The 25673-nt window shown below is 45.4% G+C and overlaps 1 protein-coding gene across 3 annotated transcripts; it reads right to left on the bottom strand.

Moving 5' to 3' along the window:
• Window positions 1-2481: 2481 nt before the first annotated feature.
• LOC142578867 (putative divalent cation/proton antiporter TMEM165) lies at window positions 2482-25673 on the bottom strand. 3 transcript variants are annotated; one of them, XM_075688519.1, is made up of 7 exons: window positions 25132-25672; window positions 21192-21402; window positions 13905-14003; window positions 12614-12690; window positions 7101-7283; window positions 4283-4388; window positions 2482-3166 (listed from the first exon to the last, which is right to left on the bottom strand). In XM_075688519.1, exons 1-7 carry the CDS (start codon window positions 25249-25251, stop codon window positions 3078-3080), a joined length of 885 nt encoding a protein of 294 aa, XP_075544634.1. In that variant the 5' UTR covers window positions 25252-25672; the 3' UTR covers window positions 2482-3077. The 3 variants fall into 3 exon arrangements, with proteins under 3 accessions (XP_075544634.1, XP_075544635.1, XP_075544636.1); XM_075688520.1 differs by lacking the exon at window positions 25132-25672 and adding an exon at window positions 22730-22756; XM_075688521.1 differs by lacking the exon at window positions 4283-4388 and having other exon boundaries at window positions 25132-25673.

Raw genomic sequence — 25673 nt, 5'->3', positions numbered from 1 at the left:
TAACGTATCAGTGTAGACGTGGCTGCTATTGTTGCCGCTCGCGATTTGTTGCGTGCCCACGAGTGCAAACGAGAAGAATCGAAAGGCGCCTTTTTTGTTGTTGTTGACCACAACCATTATAAAGCCTGCACATAATAAAGGCAAGTTTGGTTGTAGCTTTATTTTTTTTGTCATGGAAGTGCGGGAAGTGATGAAAGGAATGAAATGGGGCATCTGCTTAAGAATGTCTGGTGCGCGCAGACCACTTGGTTTGTCTTAAAGAGTCGTTTGAGTAGCATTCGACAGATGATAAGAGCGATCATTATTAGCTAGACTTGGCACATGACATATCGCTTCGGCAAGTTCAAGGTGCGATCATTACACGGGAAATAAAAAAAAAATCAAATTTTGACGAAAAAATTCAGGGGTGAGATTATAACGCAAGTGCGATCATTATGCGAGTAAATATGGTACTTCAAACAACTCAGGTGGAATGGCGTGGTCAACGGCCTGTCAACGGCCATAGGTATGCTACATGGTACATTTACAATACAGGAGGATCAGTTGTGAAATCTCAGCTACATGAAATGCCCACATGGCACTCAAGCCTGGGGGCAATTCTGGTCGTACAAGTTGGTGGGTACCTGCTGAAAGTGGAAGTCGCAAAGCTAGTGCTACACTAAACACTAGGCAAATCCTTGGCGCCACTGGGTAATTCCTATGGTACAACTGGCAGCACAGGCTCTTTCAACATAAACGACACAGCATCTGAGCACAAAATGAATGAATTGCTTAAAATATGGATATCAGCTCAAATTACAAGCATCACTACCAGCATGTAATGTTTCACATCCTGCTAAGTGAGTATAAATTGGGTTCTTTGTTTTTGCACCACGAACAAAATCTATGAAAATCGTGTTAAATCCGATTTCTCACCGAAGTTTGCCCCTTTTGCAAAGGATAATATATATGCAGGTGTTACAATGCTAATGAATGCTGCCCACCTATTGTTAACGAGTGGTCAAGGTATGTCATAATATCAATAATATTAAAATATGAATATGAGATATGTATAAAAACATAATATATTCAGTGTGTACCATCGTTTTGTGAACGAAAGCCTGGTGCTTTTTTTTAGTAGCTGCATTTACATAACATGACAATGGTGCATTGCATCGCATTTCCCACAGATCGCATACATATAAATGGTGGTAATGTGCTAAGACATGAATTAAGACGTGCTGACACTGCTCAGAATTGCAAACGATAGCTATGACATTTAGAGGATGTTAACCCAACTACGTTGCGTCCACAAAGGAGTGGCTGATTTGTCTAGTTGGTATTCGATTAATTTTTTTCGCAAGAGCACATACTGCCAGCCAGTAAAATAGGAAGACGACCAACAAGGATGAAAGGCCCAATACGTGTAGGATGGACGCAAAAATGGTCCCAATGCATAAGACAATGTATGTCAACAAGGATTTGCAAGATGTGGAGAAGCATGACACCTCCTGCAAATCATGCCCATCTGCACTACTTTTCGTACTTTATTCCTTTGTTAAAGAAGTGCAGAGAGCAAACTAAAGAAGTTATCACCAAATATGTCTATTAGATTTTTTTAATGCAGTTTCTTTTAAATGTATCAATAATGTCCCACAACAAGGATTTGTGGAGATGAGTTCGTCACATGATTTGCGAGTGGCTCACTTTGCCATTTCACGTTCCTGCAAGTGATTTCACTCATTTAAAAAGAATGTTTGTGTCCAAAGAGACCAGTGCTTGTGTTGATTGGTTGTAAGAGTTACCAGAAAATCCTGAACACTGTGCTGCCAGACAACAAAACACTCAATTTCTCGCTGGTTTTCTTTAAAATAACAGCCAATTTTTAGCTCTCCCCCCCCCCCCCCAATTTCAAAAAAATGTAAAACCCGAGAATGAAGGACACTAAGCATGCATGGTGCTGTTCTCTAACTAAGCAACAAGATTTTACAAAGTTTGCAGACCTTTCTGAGCATTAATTAAAAGTTAAGCGTGCAAAAGTCCATGCACACATGACCACACACACAAAATGTTTTTTAGTGATAGCAAAGCTTGCTTTCTTTATAATGGGTACTAATATTTTGTACAAATGACTTAATGAGTATACTGAAATCAACAAGGGCATGTCTCTAGAACAGCAGTATTAGAAACAAAGAACAGCACATCATAACACAGAGATTACTCTGTTTTGCTGTCAAAGGCTCAACATTTAATGGCTACCAGCTCATTGAAAGGCAACTGCAAAAACAGCTAAGCATACACGATTGCAGCACCGGTACTTTGTGCTATTGAGGAGAACATCCAGTTGTGACGCTGACTCTAAATTATGGCTTCAGCTGTACTATGCTTCCTGCTAAAGCTTGATTGCAAATATATTTGATTTTGCAATCTTGCAATTTTGCAAGCTTGATTGCAAATATATATTGCAAATGTTTTCCGCTGTCAGAATTCTCATTGGACAAATTGCTGCAAAAACATTTTTATTGCTGTGTCTCATACACGAGCCTTCAACAGCAACCATTGCAAAAGCTATACATTGAAATATAAAATTTGTACAAGGGTTTACATGCCACGGCTACAGAGCTCCTTCCTTAGGATACAATACATACAATTGAGAAGCAACATAACAGTAGACTAAACAGGACAACAAGTCGCATGTACCACGAAACAAAAACGAGCTGAAAAATGCCAGTGCCCAAGAATGCTATGCTATGCAATCTCCTCAAGTGAACTGGCTTAAACAACTGATTTGTTTGCATGGCCTCTACTTAAATATATAACAAGCAAGGATCACAGAATAACAGAATTCGTTGGGAACATAAGCAGCATGAATACTGCTGCTTACACATACTAAATGCAGCACCAGTTAACCACTCAACTTCCAAGGCACCCTTTAAGAATGCCCATAAAATAAGATATAGAAAGACACAATTGAATTTTTCATTCACTACCCAGTTTGTGAGCCGTGGCCATCCATAATCCGTGTACATGAACTTCTTTATATTAACAGTCCTAACTTCACATTCTCTTTGGTGCCTTGGGCCTGTCATAAAGCTGCCTCATAGGCTCCTCAGTGCTTTTTCTCCGGAGCCAAGGTACAACGATGACACCGCAAAGACCAGGAACACAACACCTCCAATGAAAGTGACTGCGAAGGAGAAAATAAAACCCGTGAGTGTTCCAGGAGATGCTAGCAAAATAAGTTAATTGCAAGTAAATTGGCCCCTTCTTCAAAACATTCTTGCAGCATTAAGAATAGCATGTCCTCAGCATACTTGTTGCTGCCAAAATAATACTAACAAACCTTTTTTGGCCTCCAATCTGAAGTAACAAATATCAACATTAGAAACCAACTAACCAATCCAGATGGCCACATGAAAGTGCTATCAGCTGCACTGTATGCCTGAGTGATTGAATGACTGACAGATGAGTTTTAACATTCCAAAGAAACACATAAAACATACCCAAGCAGAGGGCTTCAGGTTTATTTCTATCACCTAGGGTTCTTTAAAGGGACACTAAAGAGAAACACAGAAACGCATGTTTTTTGTTTTACTTCACACCGAAGCAAGAGAGAAGCACTTCCGCTTCGTCTGCTTGTTCCCACGGTCGTGCGGTCACATGCGCAGGTACCGAAACTATGCCATCTTCTACCGTGTTCTAGCGCATGGTCATGCTCTGTGATCCACTTGTTCTGCCTCAGTATTTGTGTAGCACTGAATTATACCGCAAGTCATGTTTCCTTGTGCACAGCGCACAAAATCGTACTTTGCGCGAACGAGACAACAGCTCTAGCGCGACGTCATCGACGAAAGTGCCTACACACACAAAAAAAAAAGAGAAAAGAAAAAAGAAGGCGTGGCCTACGACGTATGCGTCACACGATCCTCGAGATCCGGTATGGAAGAACGCAGAGAAGGAATTTCGCTTGCGTAGGCTAGACAGGGCAAGTGGAGAGAGCATCTTGCTTGGCAGTGGAGCCTGCCCGCTGAAATCATGCGTTCACGGCACTGAAATATTTCTATCTTGGCTATTAATGAGCCGATTTCAAATATTTTTGCGGCAGAACGCTCCCTAGAGGACACGTAACAACTTCCAGTGTATAACGAAAATTTGCTATGGGGCCTGGTGAGGGGCCCTTTAACAATATGTTGGCTATGTCTTTAGTTTGGAAAGTGGCAGCTGTAGCCGTGATAATAAAGCACCTCTTGAATTGATAAGACTATAGTGCCTTCCATTTGCAGTCCCATGCACTGTCACTAACCTGTTCGGACAGATATCCACTGTGCTACAAGCCTGCCTCCTATGACTGCAAGCAGAGTGCACAGGCTATGGCCCAGGATGGCGCCAAGTGACACTGCCACTGGGTCCTGGGAAATACACATGCAAGTAAGCACAAAATTCTCAAGTTCCATCCAACAGTTCATGTACACTAGTAATAAAAGTACTGTACTACAAAACATAAAGCTAGTGCACTTTCCCTATACCAGACCACATTCTACACTAACTTGGAAATGCGAGTAATGATTTGCAACACGAGTGTTGGCACACAATCTTCTATTGTATCAGCAGTTATCTTAAATGCTGATCACAGTAAAGATAAATCCTTATTAAATGAGGATTTGCTCTGACCATCTGTTTGTTCCATTATGTCGCAGTGTGCATTGCCATACTGTTATCCATGCATCATTTAATTAGTATTATAACGTATGGACACTATATGGAACCATGGTTTTGCAGCTTTCTCATAGACACCTTGTGAAACATCTTGGGTGTTGATAAACCGTTCGTAGTAGCCAAAGGTTCCCCCTAAATTGAATTGTTATATGTGGGCTTTACTGTATTCAGAAGTGTATAAAATCTGACAAGTATAGTAAGCAATGAGCAAGCTAGTACGCTATAAAACTGACATTATTTGTTATACATCTTTGCATTTCTTAAATTATAGGGCAAATAAGTGCACTGCAAGGCATCATGCTGTTTTTATTTTAGTGATGGCAGCAAAGACCGCTAAGTGTGCAAAAAAGAAGTTAAAAAAAGAAGGGCAGGGTGAGGAAGAGTGCAGTTTAGTGAAATGTTTACAAGACAGGGAGAACGTGAGAGTGCACTTCCTGAATAATGCAGAGCAGCATGCTTATAATATTTTTTCTCATTATACCTTGCAGCAAATCTTTTGAATTAAAGAAACAGATAAGCTAAAGTTGCAAGCTGTACCATAGACGGGTGCAGACTTTCGCTTTTACGCCACTGACGTGGTTAATGTTTCAGTTTCTGTGGCATCAGGTGCCTATAATATCTGTCTTGCACAAATAGCAGGCACCTAAATCATTTATTGGGTTGAAACCCCCAAACTAACGCCTAGGTTGTGAGGGATATTGTAGTGGAGGGTTCCGGATTAGTTTTTACCACCCAGAGTTCCTTAAAGCCCACTTCTAAACCAATGGGAGTTTATACATTCTGCCTGCTTAGGAGGGTCAGTTGTGTGCCTCGAAACTGAACCAGCAGACCTGTGCTCAGCAACATGTTACAGTCGCTGAGCCAGTGCAAAGGGTGGCAAGCACTGCTACAGTCGAACAAGGCTATATCGAACTCACAAAAAAAAACGCCTATCAGTTCGATATAGAGCATAATTCGATATAAGCCTGCTCAATAATTGGATGTCATAAAAGCACATACCATTTATAAAATCACTTTATTGATGAAACTAGCTTAGGTTCGCATGAAATAGTCCTGCATTTCTTTCCGCTCGGGCAATTTTGCTGCCTGCGACGCACGCATTTCTCCACGTTGTCTAAGGAGTCGGGAGCAGCTGAGGCCGCAACCATCCGCATTCGCGCAGAAGCACCGGACTAGTGCGAGCACACCAGTCACTTCGGAGGATGTAGGCAAAGGACCGTCATTGCTTTCCTCGTTGTGCCCACTTTCACTTGTGCTCGGTACGACGTTGACAATGGAGTCTTCGTTTTCGGGCTCTCCCGTGGTCGCGACACCATCATTTGCACTCACAAACTCGTCCACTGTTGATTTGTCAATAGCTTCCGGAAATTCTGACAGCTCGCTCCAAGTTTCGGCAACACCGGCAACCACTGCGTCGCATTCATCAGAATTTACAGTCATCACCGAGCACGCGGAAGCCGGCACGGCTGAAGCAATTTCGGATGAACCACTCGTACACGGCCGTGCATACGCGTCGGGCGCCACGGGCACCGGAGCGAGAGAGTGGCCACTTTAGCCCTAATTTCCCCCTTATTCTTCAAGATCGTCCTGAGAGTGTTCCTCGGAATCCTTCACGCTGCGGGGACACATGCGACTTCTCACCGCGTTCGACCTGATTAATGATTTCAAGCTTCATGACAAAAGGTAAATTCTGCCGCTTCATCACGGCAACACTGCGGGAGAAGGCCCACAAGGCACACACACAATGGACCGGAAAAGCACCGAGACCACTCGCACTTACGCCATTTTGCACGACGAGGACACAAGAGCCCCTGATTGGCTGTCTGAGCAAGCGCTGCGGGCGGGCCAGGATCATTTTTTTGCAGGGGGGTGTCGACGGCTCGTCCGAAGCAGCGCGGTCACGGTAGGGAGAGCGGTTGGATTGAGCCGCGTCGTCGGGTTTCCCCGCAACCACGAGGGAAAGCCAACTTCTGGGGGCACTTTTCCGCCGCTCGACGTTCGATATGTCGGGAGTTGCTGTTAATTTTGTTCGATGTAAACGTAATTTTTGCTATATATACTCATTGTAACTATACCGTGCCCAGAAATTGTTCTATATATAGAATAAGTCGTTGTAAACGGGGTCGATGTAGTCGAGTTCGACTGTACACTTAAGTTGTTAAACTTTCACTTTGCACATTTTAAAAAGAAAAGAGACTGTCTACTCATTGCTGCCTATCTTCAACATACTATTACCTTTCCCTGATTCACTCTCATAGAAGCTGAACGATATTACATGACTCAGGGTCAAATTGGCAAGCTCTACTTTATTTAGATGAAGATGCATGAGCAGTCTTTTCGATCTTCAAGTGTAGTGTTATGATATAATGTTATGATATTAGACGATGGTAACTCATCCCGCTCACCTCTCGTGCAGCGAGAATGATTGTGGCAATCTGTGAGCGGTCTCCCCACTCTGCCACAAAAGTGAGGGTGAGGGCCTGGAAAAACACCTTCGACAGGAACAAGCGCAGCCGCCAACGAAAGCTCACTGATGATGACCCAGCCTCCATGTTGACTACAGAGTCCCTCGCCTGGCTAGCGCTGTCCTAAAAATAAAAACACAAGCATTCAAACAACAGAAGCAAAAGTGCACTACACTGTGAAAGGACACAAAGTGGAGTGGATCTGTTTTAATGCCAATATGCTAGCATTTTCTCGCATGTTTCTGATTTCATCATTTTTATTTGATTATCAATAAAAATTTCAGTTGGGAGAACGCCTGCATTTAGCAATCATTATGAGAAAAGTGCCCTTGTGGTCTTTGTTTTTATTCTCAGCTTAAGGAATTTGCAAAAAAACAACTTGCCATTTAGACTGTAAGAGTAAATGTCAAAAGACATCACCAGGCTAAACGACAAGTAGGTTTGGGCAAACATTCAATATCTTCCGTTAAAGAGCTCCTGAAACCGTTCGGACAAATTTTGTAGACGCATAGGGTACAGCTAAAGTTAATCATTTGTACCGCAGTTTGTGTGAAGTGTCTCATTAAAGGGCCCCTCACCAGACCCCACAGCGAATTTTGGTTATATGCTGCAAGTTGTCACATGTCTTCTAGAGAGCATTCTGCTGCAAAAATGTTTCAAATTGGCTCATTGATAGCCGAGATAGAAATATTTCAGTGCCGCGAACCCATGATTTCAGCAGGCGGGATCCACTGCCAAGCAAGACGCTCTCTCCACTCACCCAGTCTAGCCTCCGCAAGCGAAATTCCTTCCCTGCGTTTTCTCATACCGAAGCTCGAGGATCGCGTGATGCATATGTCACGGGCCCCACCTTCATTTATTTTTTCTCCTCGCTTTCTTTTTTTCAGCACTACGTATTTCCACTGATGGCGTCGTGCGCGAGCTGTTGTTTCGTTCGCGCAGCGCACAATTTTGCGCGCTGTGCACAAGGAAACATGGCTAGTGGTATAATTCAGTGCTACACATATAGTGAGGCAGAACAAGCGGATCGCAGAGCATGATGCCATGCTGGAACACGGTAGAAAATGGCATAGTTTCGGTACCTGCGCACGTGACCGTACAACCGTGGGAACAAGCAGACAAAGCGGAAGTAGATCTCTTGTTTCGGTGCAAAGTAAAACAAGAAACATGCAGACATTCCGTTTGTGTGTTTTATTATTTCTCTAAACTTCAATTCGTCAATTCAAGCAACCAATCGCACAGATAACAGATGTTGTCTTGAATAATTCTTCAAGTCACGTGTCACCATGAGCGACGCCACACTGCAGACACCAGCACGTAGGCACAGACACACGAGTATGTCATCCTCCGGTTTGGGGGGCAGCAGCCGCGAGAAGAAAAAATGGCGTTCGGTTTGAAATTTCAGATCTTTCTCGTGTGTGCATTTTCAAAGCCCTGAACTATAACAATGCATAAAATTTTCAATTCTTATAAGATTATTTCCTTTATTCATTGTTGTTATTCGTGAATGAAGAGTACATATATACCAACGCAAAATATCTTTTTCTCACTTTACGGTCACCCTAGAAAAATTAGTTATTTTTTTCGAAATAACTCCGTAAGAAGAATTGGAATCTGCAATAAAAAAATTTACCCTCAAAGGGTTAAAACATGCTCTATACAATGTCCACAAGGCTGCACTACAAACGGTGTCGAAGCTGCCTTCTACTGCACAAAACAAGGAGCAGGTTATATTGACCCTTTTCGTGATGATCTTGTGGGTGCTGCCATGTTTGATCATGTGGTGACGTGTCCATTGCTTGCCTATACTGCCTCCGTAGCCTCCGTGTTTACAATGGGTTTGTATGACGCCGGTGCAGCTTAGCAAACCTGTTTTGGGAGATATTGCAGATGGTGACTGGGTAGACGAAACGAAGCTTTGGCCACAGCTTCAGAGAACACACAAAAGTGCTTTCGAATCTGATTAGGCTATGTCAGAGCAGTGTGAAGAGCGTATAGTGTGCTTGTTCTAAAAGTGGGGTCAAATATGTATTTCAAGCTATCTAAACTTTCCGCTCATGAAGTGAATCAGGATTAGTATGTTTTGCTCTTTGTTCTTTATTTGGCAAATATTTTTGAAGATGGCAGCTTGTCACATTTCTGACTTCCTTGGTGCGGTCACTATCTGATTATTTTCTGCCTAATCGCTCGCGGTTTTGCTTACTTCCGATAGATTTGTTCTTGCTGCGCACAGGGCTTGAAACGTGGATGTTGCCTCCTCCTCAGCATGTTGCCTCCTCTCTCGCTTAAAGCCACAGTGCTTGAACGAGTTAGTGATTGTGCTTCGCGACACTGCATTCCACGAACTGGCAATAAAATGCATGGCGTCGAGCACAGTGATCTTTTTTTCTGACTCGCTGCGCTCCATAGCCGCCAGCTGACGCTGCACTAACCGCTTCCGGTACCCTTGCTTGAAGCACTTAATGATGCCGGCATCCAGCGGCTGCAGCTGGCTTGTGCAGTTGGGCGGAAAAAAAAAACAACCTTTATGTTCCTCAGGCTACACACATCGGGTGGGTGTCATGGTGCGTTGTCCATGAAAAGCAATATTTTCCTTACCTTAGAACCTATTTTGTTATCCAGCTGCTGCAAAAAAATTGCTGAAGAGCGAAGACGTCATCCACGCCTTTTTGTTGAAGTTGTAGCTGCACGGCAGCGTCTTCAAGTTCTTAGCCCGAGCTAACCCTTACGTTTAAGAGCGACAGCTCTCATGGTGGCAAATGTAGTAAAGAGCATGTGACGGCACCATTCTATGCTAACGAGGACGGTTCCGAGAGGCTGCTCATGCTCGTTGTTGGAAAGTTTGCGAAGCCACGATGCATATGGTAAAGAATACCGGTTCCATCGGCGTTGAAAACGTCACAGGGCTTCTATGCAGCAATCATCTCCGGCAGCAACTCCATCCACTCGTTCACCATCGAAACGTGCACGGAAGTGCTTTCTCCACAGAAGCGGCTGTACACAATACCATTTTGTTTTTTAAAGCAATCCAGCCGCCCGTTCGATGCCTGAAAGTCGTCGATGCCCAGACGCAATGCCACAAGGTCTGCCTTCTCTTTTAAAATGGTGCCGTCAACGTTGATCGTAGAGCTCCGTGCTTGAAGCCGCCACTTGACGAGAACTTTTTCTAACTTCTCATGCTGTCCTTCTTTTGCCGCTTTCCGCTTGAGCCCGAACTTGTTGGCATTCTGCAATATCACCGCTTTGTTTGCCAGGATCGTCTTAAGCGAAGATTCGGATATCTTAAGGTCAAGAGCAACAGTGGCTTTTGTGGCTCCATGCCACTTTTCCGCTTCCTCGATAATATTCAGCTTATCGCCGAGCGACAGAACTGTATGCTTTCGGGACATCGTGCGTCGCGTTGCTCCACACAACTCAAAACCTCTGCTGAACAATAGGATTACGACGAAGAACACGTGCAATAAACATAGGCCTCTCCGCGCTACCTTGTTGGCGATCTGCTGCTTGGAAACTGGAAGGAGAGAAATGCTTCCCTAACACATGTGGGTATCTCCTCCGTGCTCTTGGGACAAAGGAACGACAACACAGTAGTGCAAACAATCACAAGGGCATTTATTGCACCTTTCATAGATCAATGCCTGCTAGCCGAGTTGCTATCCACAAAACATGCCGATGGGCGCGCGAGAAATCTAGAAGTCCGACTTACCGCGACCTGATAGCGAGCGAATATGTTCGCCCCATGCTGGACCCCAACGCCTGGTCGTTCGCGTGTACTGTCACGCGAACGGTGTCCAAGGTGGCCACGCGAGACGGTCTCGCAGAACCATGGGTCGGCGCACGCGCGGCATGTCCGTCCCGCTTGCTTCCCGAACCCAAAGAGGAAGCGCCTTGTCTCTCGGCGCCTGAGTAACCCCGCCTGTCGGCGGCGTTAGCAGCGCAACACTCGCGCCATCTGTCGCGCTGCGCTTCAACCACATCGACTGCCGCGGGCGTCACGCAGGCCACGCGGCGAAGCGGGATTGCAGGAGATGGGGGAAAACAAGATATCTGGGGACGCGCGAGAGTCGCGCATCCCCACACGCGATAAGAGGCGATGCCGCCAAGAAGAGAGGGAGAAAGTGATTGTGGAGAAGAAAAGGCGCTTTTTCGGCACAGTGAGTGTCGCAGGCGGCTGCTGGTGGGGGAGAGAGAAATAATAATTAATTTTAATATTTGGGGTTTTACGTGCCAAAACCACTTTCTGATTATGAGGCACGCCGTAGTGGAGGACTCTGGAAATTTTGACCACCTGAGGTTCTTTAACGTGCACCTAAATCTAAGCACACGGGTGTTTTCGCATTTCGCCCCCATCGAAATGCGGCCGCCGTGGCCGGGATTCGATCCCACGACCTCGTGCTCAGCAGCCCAACACCATAGCCACTGAGCAACCACGGCGGGTGGAGAGAGAAATGAACAATGAGATGAGGCAGGGAAGAAAGCTGCGCCGGAGCGAACCGGTCGAGCGGTGTCAAGCGCTCTGCATGCGGAGAGGAGCGAGGAAGGAGACCTGCGGTACTTTTCCTTCGTCCACTGTTCCGTCCCGCGCTTCGCGAGGGTCATCGTACAACACGGGTCAGGCTTTTAAGATTACGTCGGATAACCAGGGTTTTTTAATGCATTGGTTCTATGGTGACTCTGCCGGGACTGCACTAATCCGTCGTAAAACCTGGGTCGTTGCAAAACTGGGATACGTATAACCGGGGTTCCCCTGTACTTTGTAATACCTTGAAGCAAATATGTATTATCGCCAGTAACTCGCTTACTCTTGTGGACTGTCACGATACATTCAGTCCATCATTTTTTGTGTGTACATGGTGCGCATATATTCAAGTATGCACCCACTCACTCATTGACACGTTGGCAATAGAGTGGGCGTACGTTGCCGTGCCAGTTGGGGTAGATGTGTGTTGATGCTGCACGTGAAACTATGACAGGAAGCGGTTCTACTCCCTTTGTCGTTGTTTAATGAGTGGAACTCACTCTTGCCGACGTTCCGGGGCTGAAGCACTTTTTTTCTAAGGTTAGTGATACAATGCTGGTCGGTGAGCAAGTTTCTATATCTTCGAGAAAAGCCGTACATCTCGAAGTTCCGGTAACACGTACGGACAGTTGTAACAGTGGTCCGCCAACTTGGCCACCTAGATTCATTCCATTCCTTAATATGCCAGTCACTATTTCTGCAGCCAACTATTGCACACATCTTCAATCCACATGATTCAAACCAGCATGATTGAAGCACAGTGCGTTAGCGAAAACTCAGTTGCATTTCTGACGGCTGATCACACAGAAGCAAGGTGGAAGCGGTAGTGGTTTCGTATTCGTGTGCTGTAGCTGAGGCTACGTGCGGTGCTCCGCCGAAAACACCATCTCGTTTCTTTAGAACAAACTGCTCCGTGAAAAGGGTGAATACTCACATCCATCTCCTTTTTGCTCAGTGATTTTTGCACCTCTTCGTACTCATCCATGCCTTCATCAGCTGGCATGTAATATGCTGAAATGGAACAGACAGCTAGCCTTAAAGAAAATAAAAAGTTATGAAATAAAAGGACGCAGGTTAAGCAACAGTACGCGAGCACACTTCTTTAACTAATGCAGACTTTAATGAAAAGCATTATTAGGATTAATCCCTGGGTTTTCTTCATATGCCTGGCTGGGAAGCCTCAGTCGCAGCCTCAATTATAATTTTTTAATTATTTGTCTGATTATGGATTTTGAATTAGTCTCCCAGCGCAGTAGCCCAATTCTCTACTCATTAGGTCACAGATGCTTGCATGACTTGACAGAATAACGACCTTACCAGTTCTCACATGCAAGCCAGCACTTTCAAATGCTATGTGACATTGCACCACTTTCGAGATGGGTCCAGATGCAATACTTAACAAGTGCTTCCACATTGTGGGTTGGAGTATTTCCTCGTTCTCTCTACACTGATGTATCGTGCTTTGCACTCCAGGTAGTATTAGGTGTTCCTACAATCACAGCCTCCGTGCAGCACCTACAAAGCTAGTTGTGGCCAGGTGTCTAGAGTTGTCAAGCCTTTCCTCTCTTTTTCTACCTTATAAAACAGATGACACAAATATTACACTGCCATGCACATATGTGGAGCGATTCCTTGTTCCCATTGCACTGATATGTGATGCAACGTATTTGAGGTGGTGTTATGTGTTCTACTGCTACTAATTGTTGGGGATGTTCCCATCAAAACCATGCTGTGCAAGACTGACCCTTTAGGGGGTATGCATCAGTCTACTTCTGATGGACTCTTAGCGAGTCACAAAAGTGGAAGTGAAGTACACACAAACCAACATGTGAAATCATTTGATCACATGCATCATTTGATCAACAATTCCCACAATGTGTGGGATTTACTCAAGCTTTTAATGATTAAGTTATTTATTTCATTTAGTTTTCATTGAATAAAAGCATGAAGGTGGTTAAACTAGCTTCTGCTGTTCTGTTATGGTAACTTTAAAGATAGCTTAACTAGATTGCCCAAGAAAAGCAGAATCTGCAGTTATGTCATTGACTGAGGCTTTCTTGCGCAATAAAATGAAGTGAGAAATGAGAGGAATAAAATAAGTCTCGGGAAACTTGCCTGACCATGTTCAATGTCAATGCTTGCAGCAGATGAAAAATAATTTACGTCTGCACGTTAGCATATGCTTTACAGAAACTGCCAACATGCACTATTTGAGAATTTCTTACCTTCTTTGATCATGCGAACACCAAAGAAGACGAAGAGGCCAATGGACAGATAATGCGTGTATATACGGGGAATAACTGTAGTTACAAAGCCTAGGCCAGCTGCAAAAAAAGGAATATGAACAGTGAGATATCAAGTAAAATCAGTACTATGGTTAACTGAAGAAGGCTGCTTATTTTGACAGATGTGAGGCAAACCCTAAAATGAGCAACACTTTTATTTCAAGAAATCCATATGAACTCCTCCAGCATTTCAATCCCAACTGTCATTGATCGACATCGTAGCTTGGCAAAGACTGAGTGCTCAAATTGAAGTCAGCAAATCATACTGTCAATGTAGTCCCCCGGTATCATATGCTTCCACTGGGTCTAAAAAGGCACAACTGTATCCTGTGTGGTACTCATTCAACCATTCAATAAGCACTGCCATAATGCTTGCCCAGCTCCAATGTTTTGCACTGCACCCGACACTACACACATGACCCCTATAGTGTGCTCGCTTTAGCAGTGCCAAAACAAAGAGACAACACTGTAGCTGTTGTTCAAGTGCTTTTTCCTTTGCATTTCCAAAATAATTTCGAGAAAGAACTGAACTGTTGTTGCTGTGCTTCACTGTACTTGACCCACTGTCAACGGTCTACAAGTTTGTTTGTTGCAAATATATTTCCTCATTTGTGCTGAAATATTATAACATTGTGTTGGCTAATGAGAGAGAGAGAGAGAGAGAGAGAGAGAGAGAGAGAGAGAGAGAGAGAGAGAGAGAGACTTTATTATAAAGTGAAAGGATTTATGTGGTTGGGGCCCTCAGTCCAGGGCCCCAATGGCTGTCGCTACGGCTCATGCTCGTCATATCAGGGCTAGCCAGACCGAAGGCTCAGAGCGACGGAGGATTGCTCCCACCGCGCATATGTTGGTTGGGGAAATTGTAGAACAGGGATATCCTTTGGTAGTTTTTGGCACTCAATCGTGACGTGGAGCGTCATCGGTGGTGCACAGCAGCCTGGGCAGGTAGGTGGTGGGATATAAGGTTGGGGAGAACTTGTTGAGAAGGAGGAGGTTCGTATATGAGTTGGTTTGAAGCGGTCTCAGGGATACGGCTTCATTTCGGGAAAAGGATTTCGGTGGAGGGTGATAACGCAAGCGCCCTAGTCTGTAAAAGTCTATAGTGTCACAGTATGTGTTGGGCAAATTCTGGGAGGCTTGATATGGTTTGCTCGCCTCACTGCCAGGTGCCCGGCAGGTTAGCTCTCGGGCAGCCGCACGAGTGCAGTCATTGCCCGACAGTGAGGCATGAGCAGGTGCCCAAATGAGTGGTATTGAGGGATCTGGAATGGAGAGGAGCTTACATGTGCTGGTGAGAGTGCGATCGGCTTCCTGAGGTATATGACCCCTGAGGTAGGCTCGACATGTGTCTTGGGAGTCTGTAATAATGATGTGGTCATGTTTTGGTGATCTTTTCATGTGACTGACGATGCGGTTGATGGCGAGTGCTATGGCCAATGTGTCCCCTGTGAGTGTAGCCTCGGTCTGGACGCTACACGAGGTGACGATATTACCTTGATCATCCGCCACCACCGACACTTGTCTTTCTTTGTTTTTGATCGCAAGAGCATACCGGGCAGCGTTGGTATAATAGACAGTGCCCTCCAACTGGGCGTTGAGGAATTTCCTAAGGTATCTAACACGTGCATCCCGGCAACCATTATGATGCTCTGGATGCATATTGCGCAGTATGGGCGCTATGGTGAGTAAGGTTTGGATGTTTAAGGGGACTGGGACATGCTCTCATGTAGAGGGTGAATGCTGTGGGTAGCCCAGCCGTGAGAGCAAATGCCTGCCTGTGGGGGTCAGTCTCAATCGCTCGAGCTGCACCATTCTGTGTGCTTTGATTCGATGGTATTGTGTACCCCAAGAGCAAGTAGTCGCTCCGTGGAAGCATATACAGGAATTCCGAGTGGTTGTTTAACAGCTCTTATAATAATTGTGTTTATACGGTTGCTCTGGGAGAGCGTCAGGTTATGGTATGGGACGTTATAGGTTAGCTGGCTGATAATGCATGCCTTGACCAACCGCAGCATATCGGCTTCCTTAAGTCCTGAGCGGCGGTTACTAACACACCTCATCATGCCAATGATTTGCTTGCACTGTCGTCCAAGGAGATCTACCGTCAAGTGAGTTTTGGCATTGGATTGTAGGTGATAACTAAGGATTCAGACCCTTCGTGCAGTGGGAATTGGTATGCCTTGTATTTTCACTTCAATCACTGGAATTGGCGTTTCAGAGCTGCTTTGGGGTCGGATTAGTAATAGTTCTGATTTATGTGGCACACATTCGAGGTCTCCAGTCGCGAGGTACGCCTGCACTATATCCACTGCCGTCTGTAGGCGGTCCTGAATGTCTCCATTCGAGCCGGTGCACGTCCAGAGTGTCAAATCGTCAGCATATATCGCATGGTATAGCCCCTCGACCTTTTCCAGTAACTGAGGTAGTCTCACCATAGCTATGTTGAATAGCGTCGGCGAGAGCACCAACTCCTGAGGTGTCCCCGCTCCGGTAACTTTAATGTCTGATGACCGATATGGGCCCATTTCCACTGTGGCTACACAGTCCTTGAGAAAGGCTTGCACGTAATTGTACATACGGGGGCCACAATGGGAGTGGGCCAGGTCCTCAAGGATCAGACCATGGGAAACGTTATCGAAAGCTCTCTTGACATCAAGTGCCAAAAGAGCTCTCGTCTGCGCCTTGATGGTGGGGTCAACAAGATCCTCTTTTATCTGAAGAAGAACATAGTGAGGGGACAAATGGGGTGAAACCCAAACTGTGTGTGGGAGAAGAAATTTTGCATCTCCAAGAAAGGTTGAAACCGTTTTAAGATTACATACTCAAGCAGCTTTCCAATGCATGATGTGAGGGAAATTGGCCGTAAATTTTGGATCGACAGGGGTTTTCCGGCCTTGAGCATGAAAGTGATCTCGGCACACTGCCATTCCAGAGAGAGAGTGCCGGCGTGCCAGTGCTGACTGTACATAGCACAGAGTGTTTCCAGGTCCTCATCCGGGAGATTTAGCAGTAGAGTAAACCGTATCCTATCCTTACCGGGTGCCATGTTCCTATGAATGTCTGTGAGGGCGGCTTTGATTTCGTGGACAGTTATGTCAGTGCCTAGCGGGTCACTTTCCTCTCTATACGGATAGTCCGGATCGCTGGGCTTAGAGCCACGGGAGAGATACCTTTGTTCAAGGTCCTTCAGGAGCTCTGTCTACTCCGTACTGGTGGAGGAATATTTGAAGCTGCCGATTTTTATGGGATTTCGTGTTTCTCGGATCTATTAGCGACCGAAGGATTGCCCAGGTTCTCGTGGTGTTCAGCGTACCACTTAGCTTACCACAAAACGTTTGCCAGTTAGCACTGGTTAGCTGGTCTGTGTATTCCTGGGCTGCTCTCGTGATTTGGGATATTCTGTAGCGTAATTTTCGATTGAAATTTTGCCACTTCCATCGCTTTGTGAGACGTCGGCGCACGTCCCACAGATCTAGGAAATGCGGGTCAACCTCAGGGTTTCTCTGTCGTTGTGATTACGCAGCTAGTCGTTTTGTTTAGATCGTTGCGTCAATCGCTGAGCCAACTGGCATAATTTTGGGGGATTTCATCTCCTGTGGCTCGATCCCTGCGGATTTCGCAGAGCTCGGTCCAATTTGTAATGCAAGTTTTCTTTTCAGGGTGTATGTAACTTGTGCGATTAATGCAGATGATGAGAATGTGGTGATTGCTACCTAACGTCTCGCCAGTGTTTAGCCACTCGCTCTGGACTCTCCTCGTGATAGTGAGATCCGGTCAAGTGTCTCTCTCGACACTATTACCCTGGCAACTAGGCTGGGTATGATCTGTTATGAGGGTGAATCAATGATTATGTGCGAGGTCCCAAAGTCGGGTGTCCTTTGGTGTGTTACTGCGATAGCCCCAGGCCACGTGATCGGCATTGATGTCATTGCACACTACAGACACTGGGCCCAACTTGATGAGTTCCAAGAGTAGGTACTGAAAATTGTCCCACAAAGCACGAGGTGCACTGTATACATTGAAGATGTACAAGCTATTTTGTCGCGTGTCCGTGGGGGGCAATCTCAATGATTTGATGAGGGATGTCTGACGTGAGAGTAGTATGGGTATAGGTGAGTTTCCTGGACACGAGCGCGCACACTTTCCGCGTCCGAGCCCCTCATGGTCTCGTAGCCACTGATAGGAACAAGTGTGGCGCCCAGCTCTTAGAGAAGTATGATGTCCAGCGGTTCTGACGCTGCGGCAATGTACTGTTGCAGCGAGCCCCATTTAGATTGGTACCCCCTGCAATTCCATTGCCACAGCGTCACTCCCGCCATTCTATTTTGCATTTGCATTGAAGGAGCCATCGTTCTGTAGCTGGGCTGGGCGAACGTACGGGTGAACGCGCTTGCTTGTCGCTAGTGACGGTGCTGAGGTTGGTGTAGCACATGTGACTAGTGAGGATAAGGAGCATGATGATTTAGAGGGAAGGGGTTGTGCCGTGAGCTCTCTCATGCTGTGCTTGAGTTCGTTGGTAATATTATGTTGCATTGGTTTCAACACAGTGGTTTGGAAGTCTACAAAGGCGGCTCAGATCATTTCCTTGACCTCCGTGAGAATGCTTTCTCGTTTCTCCTGTATAGCTCTGTGCGATTCTCGTCGAAGCTCATGATGGAGGTCGCGGCACAATGCAGTTGTGGACTGGGGAGGAATCTTGGCACGAGGCACCTATGATTGGGATTGGGTTTGTGGTAGGGATTGAGGTTCGGATGAGTGTGAGGGAGATTTACGCAGTGAAGGTGGAGGGCCCTCCACCTTACCTACCCCTTTAGGTCCGGCTGGCCCTTCGGGCACTGCTAATGGTAGCTGTTGCAGTATTGGTGGCAGCTTCTTCTTGGCCGGTGGTGATGAGGATGATGATGATGATGGTGGTACCCACTGCGGTTCTTAGAACACTCACCAGGGCCTCCGCTCTGAGATCGCGACCGGGATTGGGACTGAGATCGGGACCGCGATCGGCTTCGTCGCTCTCTAGATTAGGTCAGAGGACGATGCTGTTGCTGTTTTTGTTTCTCGAGTTCCTGGCGCACTCGGTGCTTGTTGGGTGGCTTTTGTGCCCGGCCCGGACAGCTGGGATCGGTTGTCGGGTGGTCCCCTTTGCACGTCAGGCACCGGGGCTGGCACTGGTGAGGTTCGGTGGTGGATGGGTTTTCAGTCCCACATGTGGTGCAGCTCTTGATGCTTGGAAGTGGGGCAGACGTCCGCACGGTGGCCCACTGTAAGCCATATGCTGCACACCTGGGCCCTCGGGGTGTGCATGTAGCATCCGTACTCGGTCCCATAATACCTCAGGTAGCGCGGTACCTTGAGGCCAGCAAATGTAATGGTGGCTGTGGTAGTTCGCACCATCATGCGAGCATGGAGGATTTCCACCCCAGGTGCCAACAGGTGATCTAAAAGTTCGGTTGGTGCAGTCCCTGTGTTGGGACCCGTGATAATTTCTTTGCAGGAATTATCGGGGAGGCGATGCATGTTGAGATGGGGTAGCGATGCGGGCCAAGTGTAAGCGATGTCATCTTGTTAAGGCTGGTCGTGATTCTTTCGCTTGGCGTGCTGATGAGGGCAATATTTTGAGCACGTTGAACATGTAGGTGAAGTTCATCGACCTCTTGCTCCTTGAGGCTCACCTCGATGCTGACAGTACGAGTCAGAGAGTGGTGAGGCCACTCACCGAATGCGAGACCGTTTCTCGGGCGCAGGGTGACTTTAAAATCATCAATAGGCTGAGGTGGGGGCCTCTGGGGTCATCGTGGTACAGTTTGGTTCGAATGCTGAGTCTCTTGGCAGCGGGCTGCTGGGTCAGATGTGGCGGCAGTTAGCGTCGGCGCGGCATCCCCGCCGGCCGCGAGCGGTGAGCCATGATCCATCCGCCAGGTCTGCTGGATATCCTTTTGTTGCTGGATCGTCGTCATTGGTAGCTTCCACCTCCATGATCGTGGTCAATGGGTGTTCACTGTGTTGGAGAAGGTCGGCAGTCCCTGGACGGCGATCCTGATCATGGCGAGGCTTAGCTCGAGCACGGCCTGCACGGTGGCTCAGAGACGCCGTGAGCATCCCTGCTGCATCAGTGGTGATCTTGACGTCGCCACGGAAGGTTGCTGGAAGCGTCCGTTGTGATCGGAATAGGGCGAGGAAGAGGGCATGAGACGCTGTGGCGTCTGCTGCTGACACAAGAGCTCCAAACCTCACGTCCGCACACGGTGGTAGCTCCGAGTGGACTCCCTGGCTAATGCGAGCACGTGTTCTCTAGAAGCATGTTTACTACTTACATGTGTCCTATGTGCTTTATTCAGAATAAGCCAAGATGCATCGACGCCGTGACAGATTCCCCAGCAACTAATACCCTATGATCATGATAGTCTAAAGATCATGGTGGAGCCATCTGTGGTGTAGAAACATAGCACTGACCTCCTGCTATTATAGGTGTGCAGTGCATATCTCGCTGCATGCACTTTGTGTTTGTCAAGCACTCCTAACTTGGTGGCAAAGTGAAGTTTTGGATTCACGAGAGTTGAATAGTAACCCATCTATATTTCATTTCATACATAGAAGGAAACACTACAAAGCATAAGGAGACTTCTCTCATTCTAAGATTCGTGACAAAATATAGCGCGTCCCACATGAAAGAAAGATAGAGGTATGCGTCATGTAATTCGATATAACAATGTCTCCCACTATTATGTTGCGAAATATGTAATAGTTTGTAATACAGGGAAGCATTGTATATCTGAATCTCTTTACCACCGAATGTGCGCAGTGACATTTCTGAGAGCAGCAGCTACAGCGCACTGCTAGTGCTTGCAATCGAAACATGTTAAATCACAAACTGGAAGCACGAAGGTGCATAAATAATATGTAATTTCACAGAACCTTAGGTCCACAAGTAGTTATGCATGAAATAGTTATTCCATAGGAGGCATTGCAGATCAACACCTACTGCACTGTTAAGCATTCGGAGTGACACTCTTATGGCTACACTACTTGCACAGTTTCTGCAGTGTTGCCCGATAAGTATGAAACAAAGTGTAGTCACAGATAATCGTAGCAAACTAGGAAAAATTGCCAATGTGAAAAATCACTACATATGTCAATGAAAATTAGATTTAGGCGCTGACAAGGCTGCCCTACTTAAACTAGAAATTCTCATGTCATAGTAACCTGGCAGAATCGTAAAAGCACGGTTACCTGAGAGCACTGTCATAATGGACAGAGCTGCAATGGCACCCCCAAATACGACCAAGCGTGAGTGGCGCATGGCAAGGATGGCCGCGATGAAGAATGTCTTGTCTCCAAGCTCAGAGACAATGATGACAGATATAGCCCCAATGAATCCATGCCAGAATTCAGTGTTGGCTTCTGGGGATACATCAGCTCCTGAAGTTGGTGTGGCAGCAGGCTGAAAGTAATTTGAAGCATACAGAATTAGCAACAAACTCAAACTTTGCATGAAATTACCACAGAGAATGACAATGCTTGCTGCAAGTTTCTTGCAAGTTCCCACAATACACAATAAGCAGGAAACTGCTAATTTGAGCTCAGAATTTTGCTAAAATGGTTCCATTTAGGGCTCTTACGGTGGTACAGCAAGAATGCTATGATGCCTGTTTTCCCATAATCAAAAGGCCATTAAAGGGTCCTTGAAACACTTTTTGAACATAGTAAGAAAATGTTGCTGATCTGTCGTAGAGGCTGCTGTGAACATGTGAGCCAAATATTACTGCACTGCATGCAGCAGAGAATTTAATATCTCATGTCTAACACAGCAAAAAATCACTTGCTCTCACTTCAACAACACCGTCATGCAGCCAAATCGCAAGCAGCTAGACCCCTTATTGGGTGATTTCATGATCACAAGAACATTCCCAGTAATACACAATTGTTAATATTGAGTTAAATAAAGAAAACATGTATATGTTTGGGATCTCAAAAAGGCAGAAATATTTTATTTTTGCACTGACGGCCTGCGCGTGGACTCAGAAACAGCAGCGGCATGCTGCATAGCATAGTCTACCATGGGGACCATGGTTTGCTGCAACAAACCCTTTCACTGCCATGACACTCAACCTTTGCAGGCTTTTGCACTCTTGGCTTCTCCCCTGTGTAGCTTCCAGTCCACTAGTGTGGAGACAAAGAGAGAAAGTTATCAGTGGGATAACTCCACTTATATTTGAAGGATTCGTAAAACTTTTTGCTTCATGAGATTCGTGAGGTGACGTCCTTTCATAGTGAGGCCATTCTATGATTAGTTAGAAAAGTGTTTCAGGGCCCCTTTAATGAGTAATTAAGGGTCAAACTAATTTGTAGCCATTCAGCTGTGCTGCAGAAGTGGCATGCCAAACATTTTAGGCATGCAGATACTGGATTTTTAAACAGAAGACAATACAAATCACATAGTCATGGTACTAAATTAAGTACAAATTAAATACACTTCAAATATCACGTGAATACTTCTTCAGCAGAACTCAAACACAGGCATATCCTGCCCATTGTTACATGGCAAGATTTTGGGTCTCGTAGACCACAAACTATCTCCATAATCATTAGGCACGGAGAGTTTATAGTGCACCACAGTGTAGGTAAATTACATAGAAATTATAGAGCGAAAAATAGCAGAACAGTTACGACTGCTGTATTTCTCTCTCTCTTTTACTATAGCATTGTTACCAGCCTTAGTGAATGGTGTGATACTCTCCCAATGTCGAACAAATGCTCTGCCAACTTACAATAGTCCTCATCACAAGGAGTCCAGTTCATTTACTTGTTTGCACATACCACTGTCTTATACCTGAACCACACGGGCAAGATTAATGCCATTAAAAGTTTGAGACCTTAAGTTTCTTAATGCCATTATATTTCGATCGCTGCTACACGTGCATACTAAATGACATTAAGCGTTGCGATGGCGATAGCTGCCGTGAAACAGTTAAGTTTACTTGGCAATCGTAATACAATAAAAAACAATTATCTAGGGAGCAGATGTTTAAGAAATGGCATGAGAAACATTAATTGGCATATTGTATGTAGTTTACTTCAGGAATGTCATTGTTGCACCCAGCCGTAAACTGTTTGAAGCCAAAGCTAGCTCGATGGCCTATCCATAGCGTAGCCAAAGCATTGAAATTAGAAAAATAGCGCTCACAGCTTCAAAGCTCTTAAGCAGCAATCCAGAAGAATTTGACCTTGTGCTTCAGTTTGTTGTGGTGTATGTGCTTCTTTGAGTCAAGCATCGTTGAGAAATGGCTTCAGTATGAAGCCAGCAAGGCAAAGAGCTGCCACCATGCAATCGAACAGCTTCTCCTGGCTAACGCACTCACGATTAGTGCTCTAGCCGTGAGTAGCGGCAAGATCGCCTGCTGATCTCTACGAAAATAAAGAGCTTCTTTTAAAAAAGTGAGGAATATATTAGTTGTTTTTATCTACAAGTTTCGTTAATATCATGAGAATATGGTCACTACGGCCACAGCGGGCACATTGTAAACGAGAGTACGCATTCGACGGCCAAGTGAGTTGTAATAATTACAAGAACGCACTATGCCACGAGAAAGAGAAATTTTTTAAGGAAAGTGAAGAATATATCAATTGTTATTCACTAAGAATCCGTTTAGTCTCGTCAGAATGTGAGACATTGGGAACGAGAGTACGCATTTGATGGCCAAGTGAGTTACGAGAACGCACTACGTCATGAATGGCATTGAGCTTTAATGCCATTAAGCACGTCCATGTGGCACCCCGTGAATGACATTAAAGTTTAAGGTATTAGCCAGTTAATGTCATTTTCTCTGCCCATGTGGCAGGGGTATTACATTTCAGACGGCATGTTATCTTCTTCTATGAATCCAGCCAGTTTTGATGATGCTGCAGATATCTTTCAAGCCAGATGACTTGGAAACAAAACAATATAAACTGAATGTCAAAATATTTTTAAAATAAATTTGTATACCTTAAGCTGACTTCAAGAACATTTTCATATTCAGAACTTCAAAATTTATTTAATATGTTTAACCTTGTTTAAGTTCCATGTGTAAGAAAGCTATAAGTTTAACATCATCTATAGAAAACTCATTCTGTTCGAGCAAGTGAAGAACACTCCCTTGCTTGTAATCTAGTGAATGAAATGCTGTTGGACTGCAATGCAAGAACCTCTATGATTTCTTCCCCAATCTATGTCCCTGGGACACTGGGGGGACTGCCCATGCAAAGACAAAACTAACAACTGTACATAGTTTCGAATTTGTTGCACCAGGCAACACTAGACTTTTCAGTTCTTTGGTAACGACAAGATGTTGAAGATGATTCGTACAGATAGCTCTTAAGCTATTTCTGTTTGCTGCTCAATTGCAGAAGTAGTTGCCTTTTACTCTATCTGGACAGATGAACTCTCTGTTTATACATATCCAAATAATATTAGCAAAGTATTTATGAACTCATTATAAATTTCAATAGTGCCTCTTTATCTCGCACAGTTCAGTAACTCGTCATTCATCATCCGAAAACTATATAATATGTAAGTACCGCTGCCATATACAAATTCGTAATCAAAGTTCTACAAGTTTAACTGTCTTGTATGAACATAACGCAAATCGAAGAGTTCATCGCTGGCGTGGTCGTGGGCCATTTGCTACCTACTTGCTGCTACCTCGCTGGTTGTTAGCTGAAGAAACAAAACACGTCGGCTGGCATTAGCTGTGCCTATTTTTAAAGAAAAATTGACTTCACAGTGCTATTTAGGAAGCTTAGCAGCTTAAAGCAGCGCGACACATTCAATTAACTTTATGCATCTAAATTTACAATCTTAAATATTGTCAGTTACTTCTAGAGTAATTCCTACGGAAACTATTCGGAAAGTACACCTTTATCACTCGAAGCGAATGATCACAGAGCAAGCAGCATGCCGTATTCATGCTGTAGACCCTGCACATCAGATAATCTAGGTGCTGCCGCAGCAACACAGCCACAGTGATGGAAACATCGACAACACCGTCACCTCGCCCCACGTGCATTCGTCGGGTTCGCTTACTGTCATCGTGTGCTCAAAGAGCATAGATGACGTGCAGGGATGGATGCTTACGCAAGTAATACTGAATACCAATTGAGGCCACGTGAACTTTTGACGCCGCCATCATACCTTGAACACATCTTCAGACGCACGAAATTCCAAATTCGGCGCAGCACCTTGGAGTTGATCAGCAACGTAGGCACAGGCACCAACGAGAAACGAAAGCGCGACAATGAGCTGGGGATACATAACGGAATGAGAGACGCGAACAATGGCAGTGGTCGAAAAACTTAAGTGGTGATGCGTTGACTAGACCGACTGTCGATTTAGCCCAAAGCAGCAATGTAGGATTTAGCGAAAGTTCCGCATGATCACTCTTCAGACGGCCGAATACTAACAGTTGATCACTAACGTTCGCCCGAAACCCGGCGAACGAATCGCGCTACGAGCAGGCACCTTGACACGCGTGCTGGACAAATATGACTCTCACGGGGCGGCTATCCATGCTCGAGATCGATCATTCAGCTTTCCAGATAGGTGGAAGGAAACTGCATTTCCGAAAGAAAACAAAACTTATCATTAAGAACAGCAATGAATGCACATCGAGCAAGCACCGCCGGACAAGAAGTCGTGACGGCTGTGACGTCGCTGTACACGCGCACCTTTTTGAG

The sequence above is a fragment of the Dermacentor variabilis genome, chromosome 4, assembly GCF_050947875.1.
Source record: "Dermacentor variabilis isolate Ectoservices chromosome 4, ASM5094787v1, whole genome shotgun sequence".
NCBI classification, from domain to species: domain Eukaryota; kingdom Metazoa; phylum Arthropoda; class Arachnida; order Ixodida; family Ixodidae; genus Dermacentor; species Dermacentor variabilis.
Note: the sequence above shows the minus strand (reverse complement) of the source record. Positions and strands in the feature narration are given on the sequence as shown.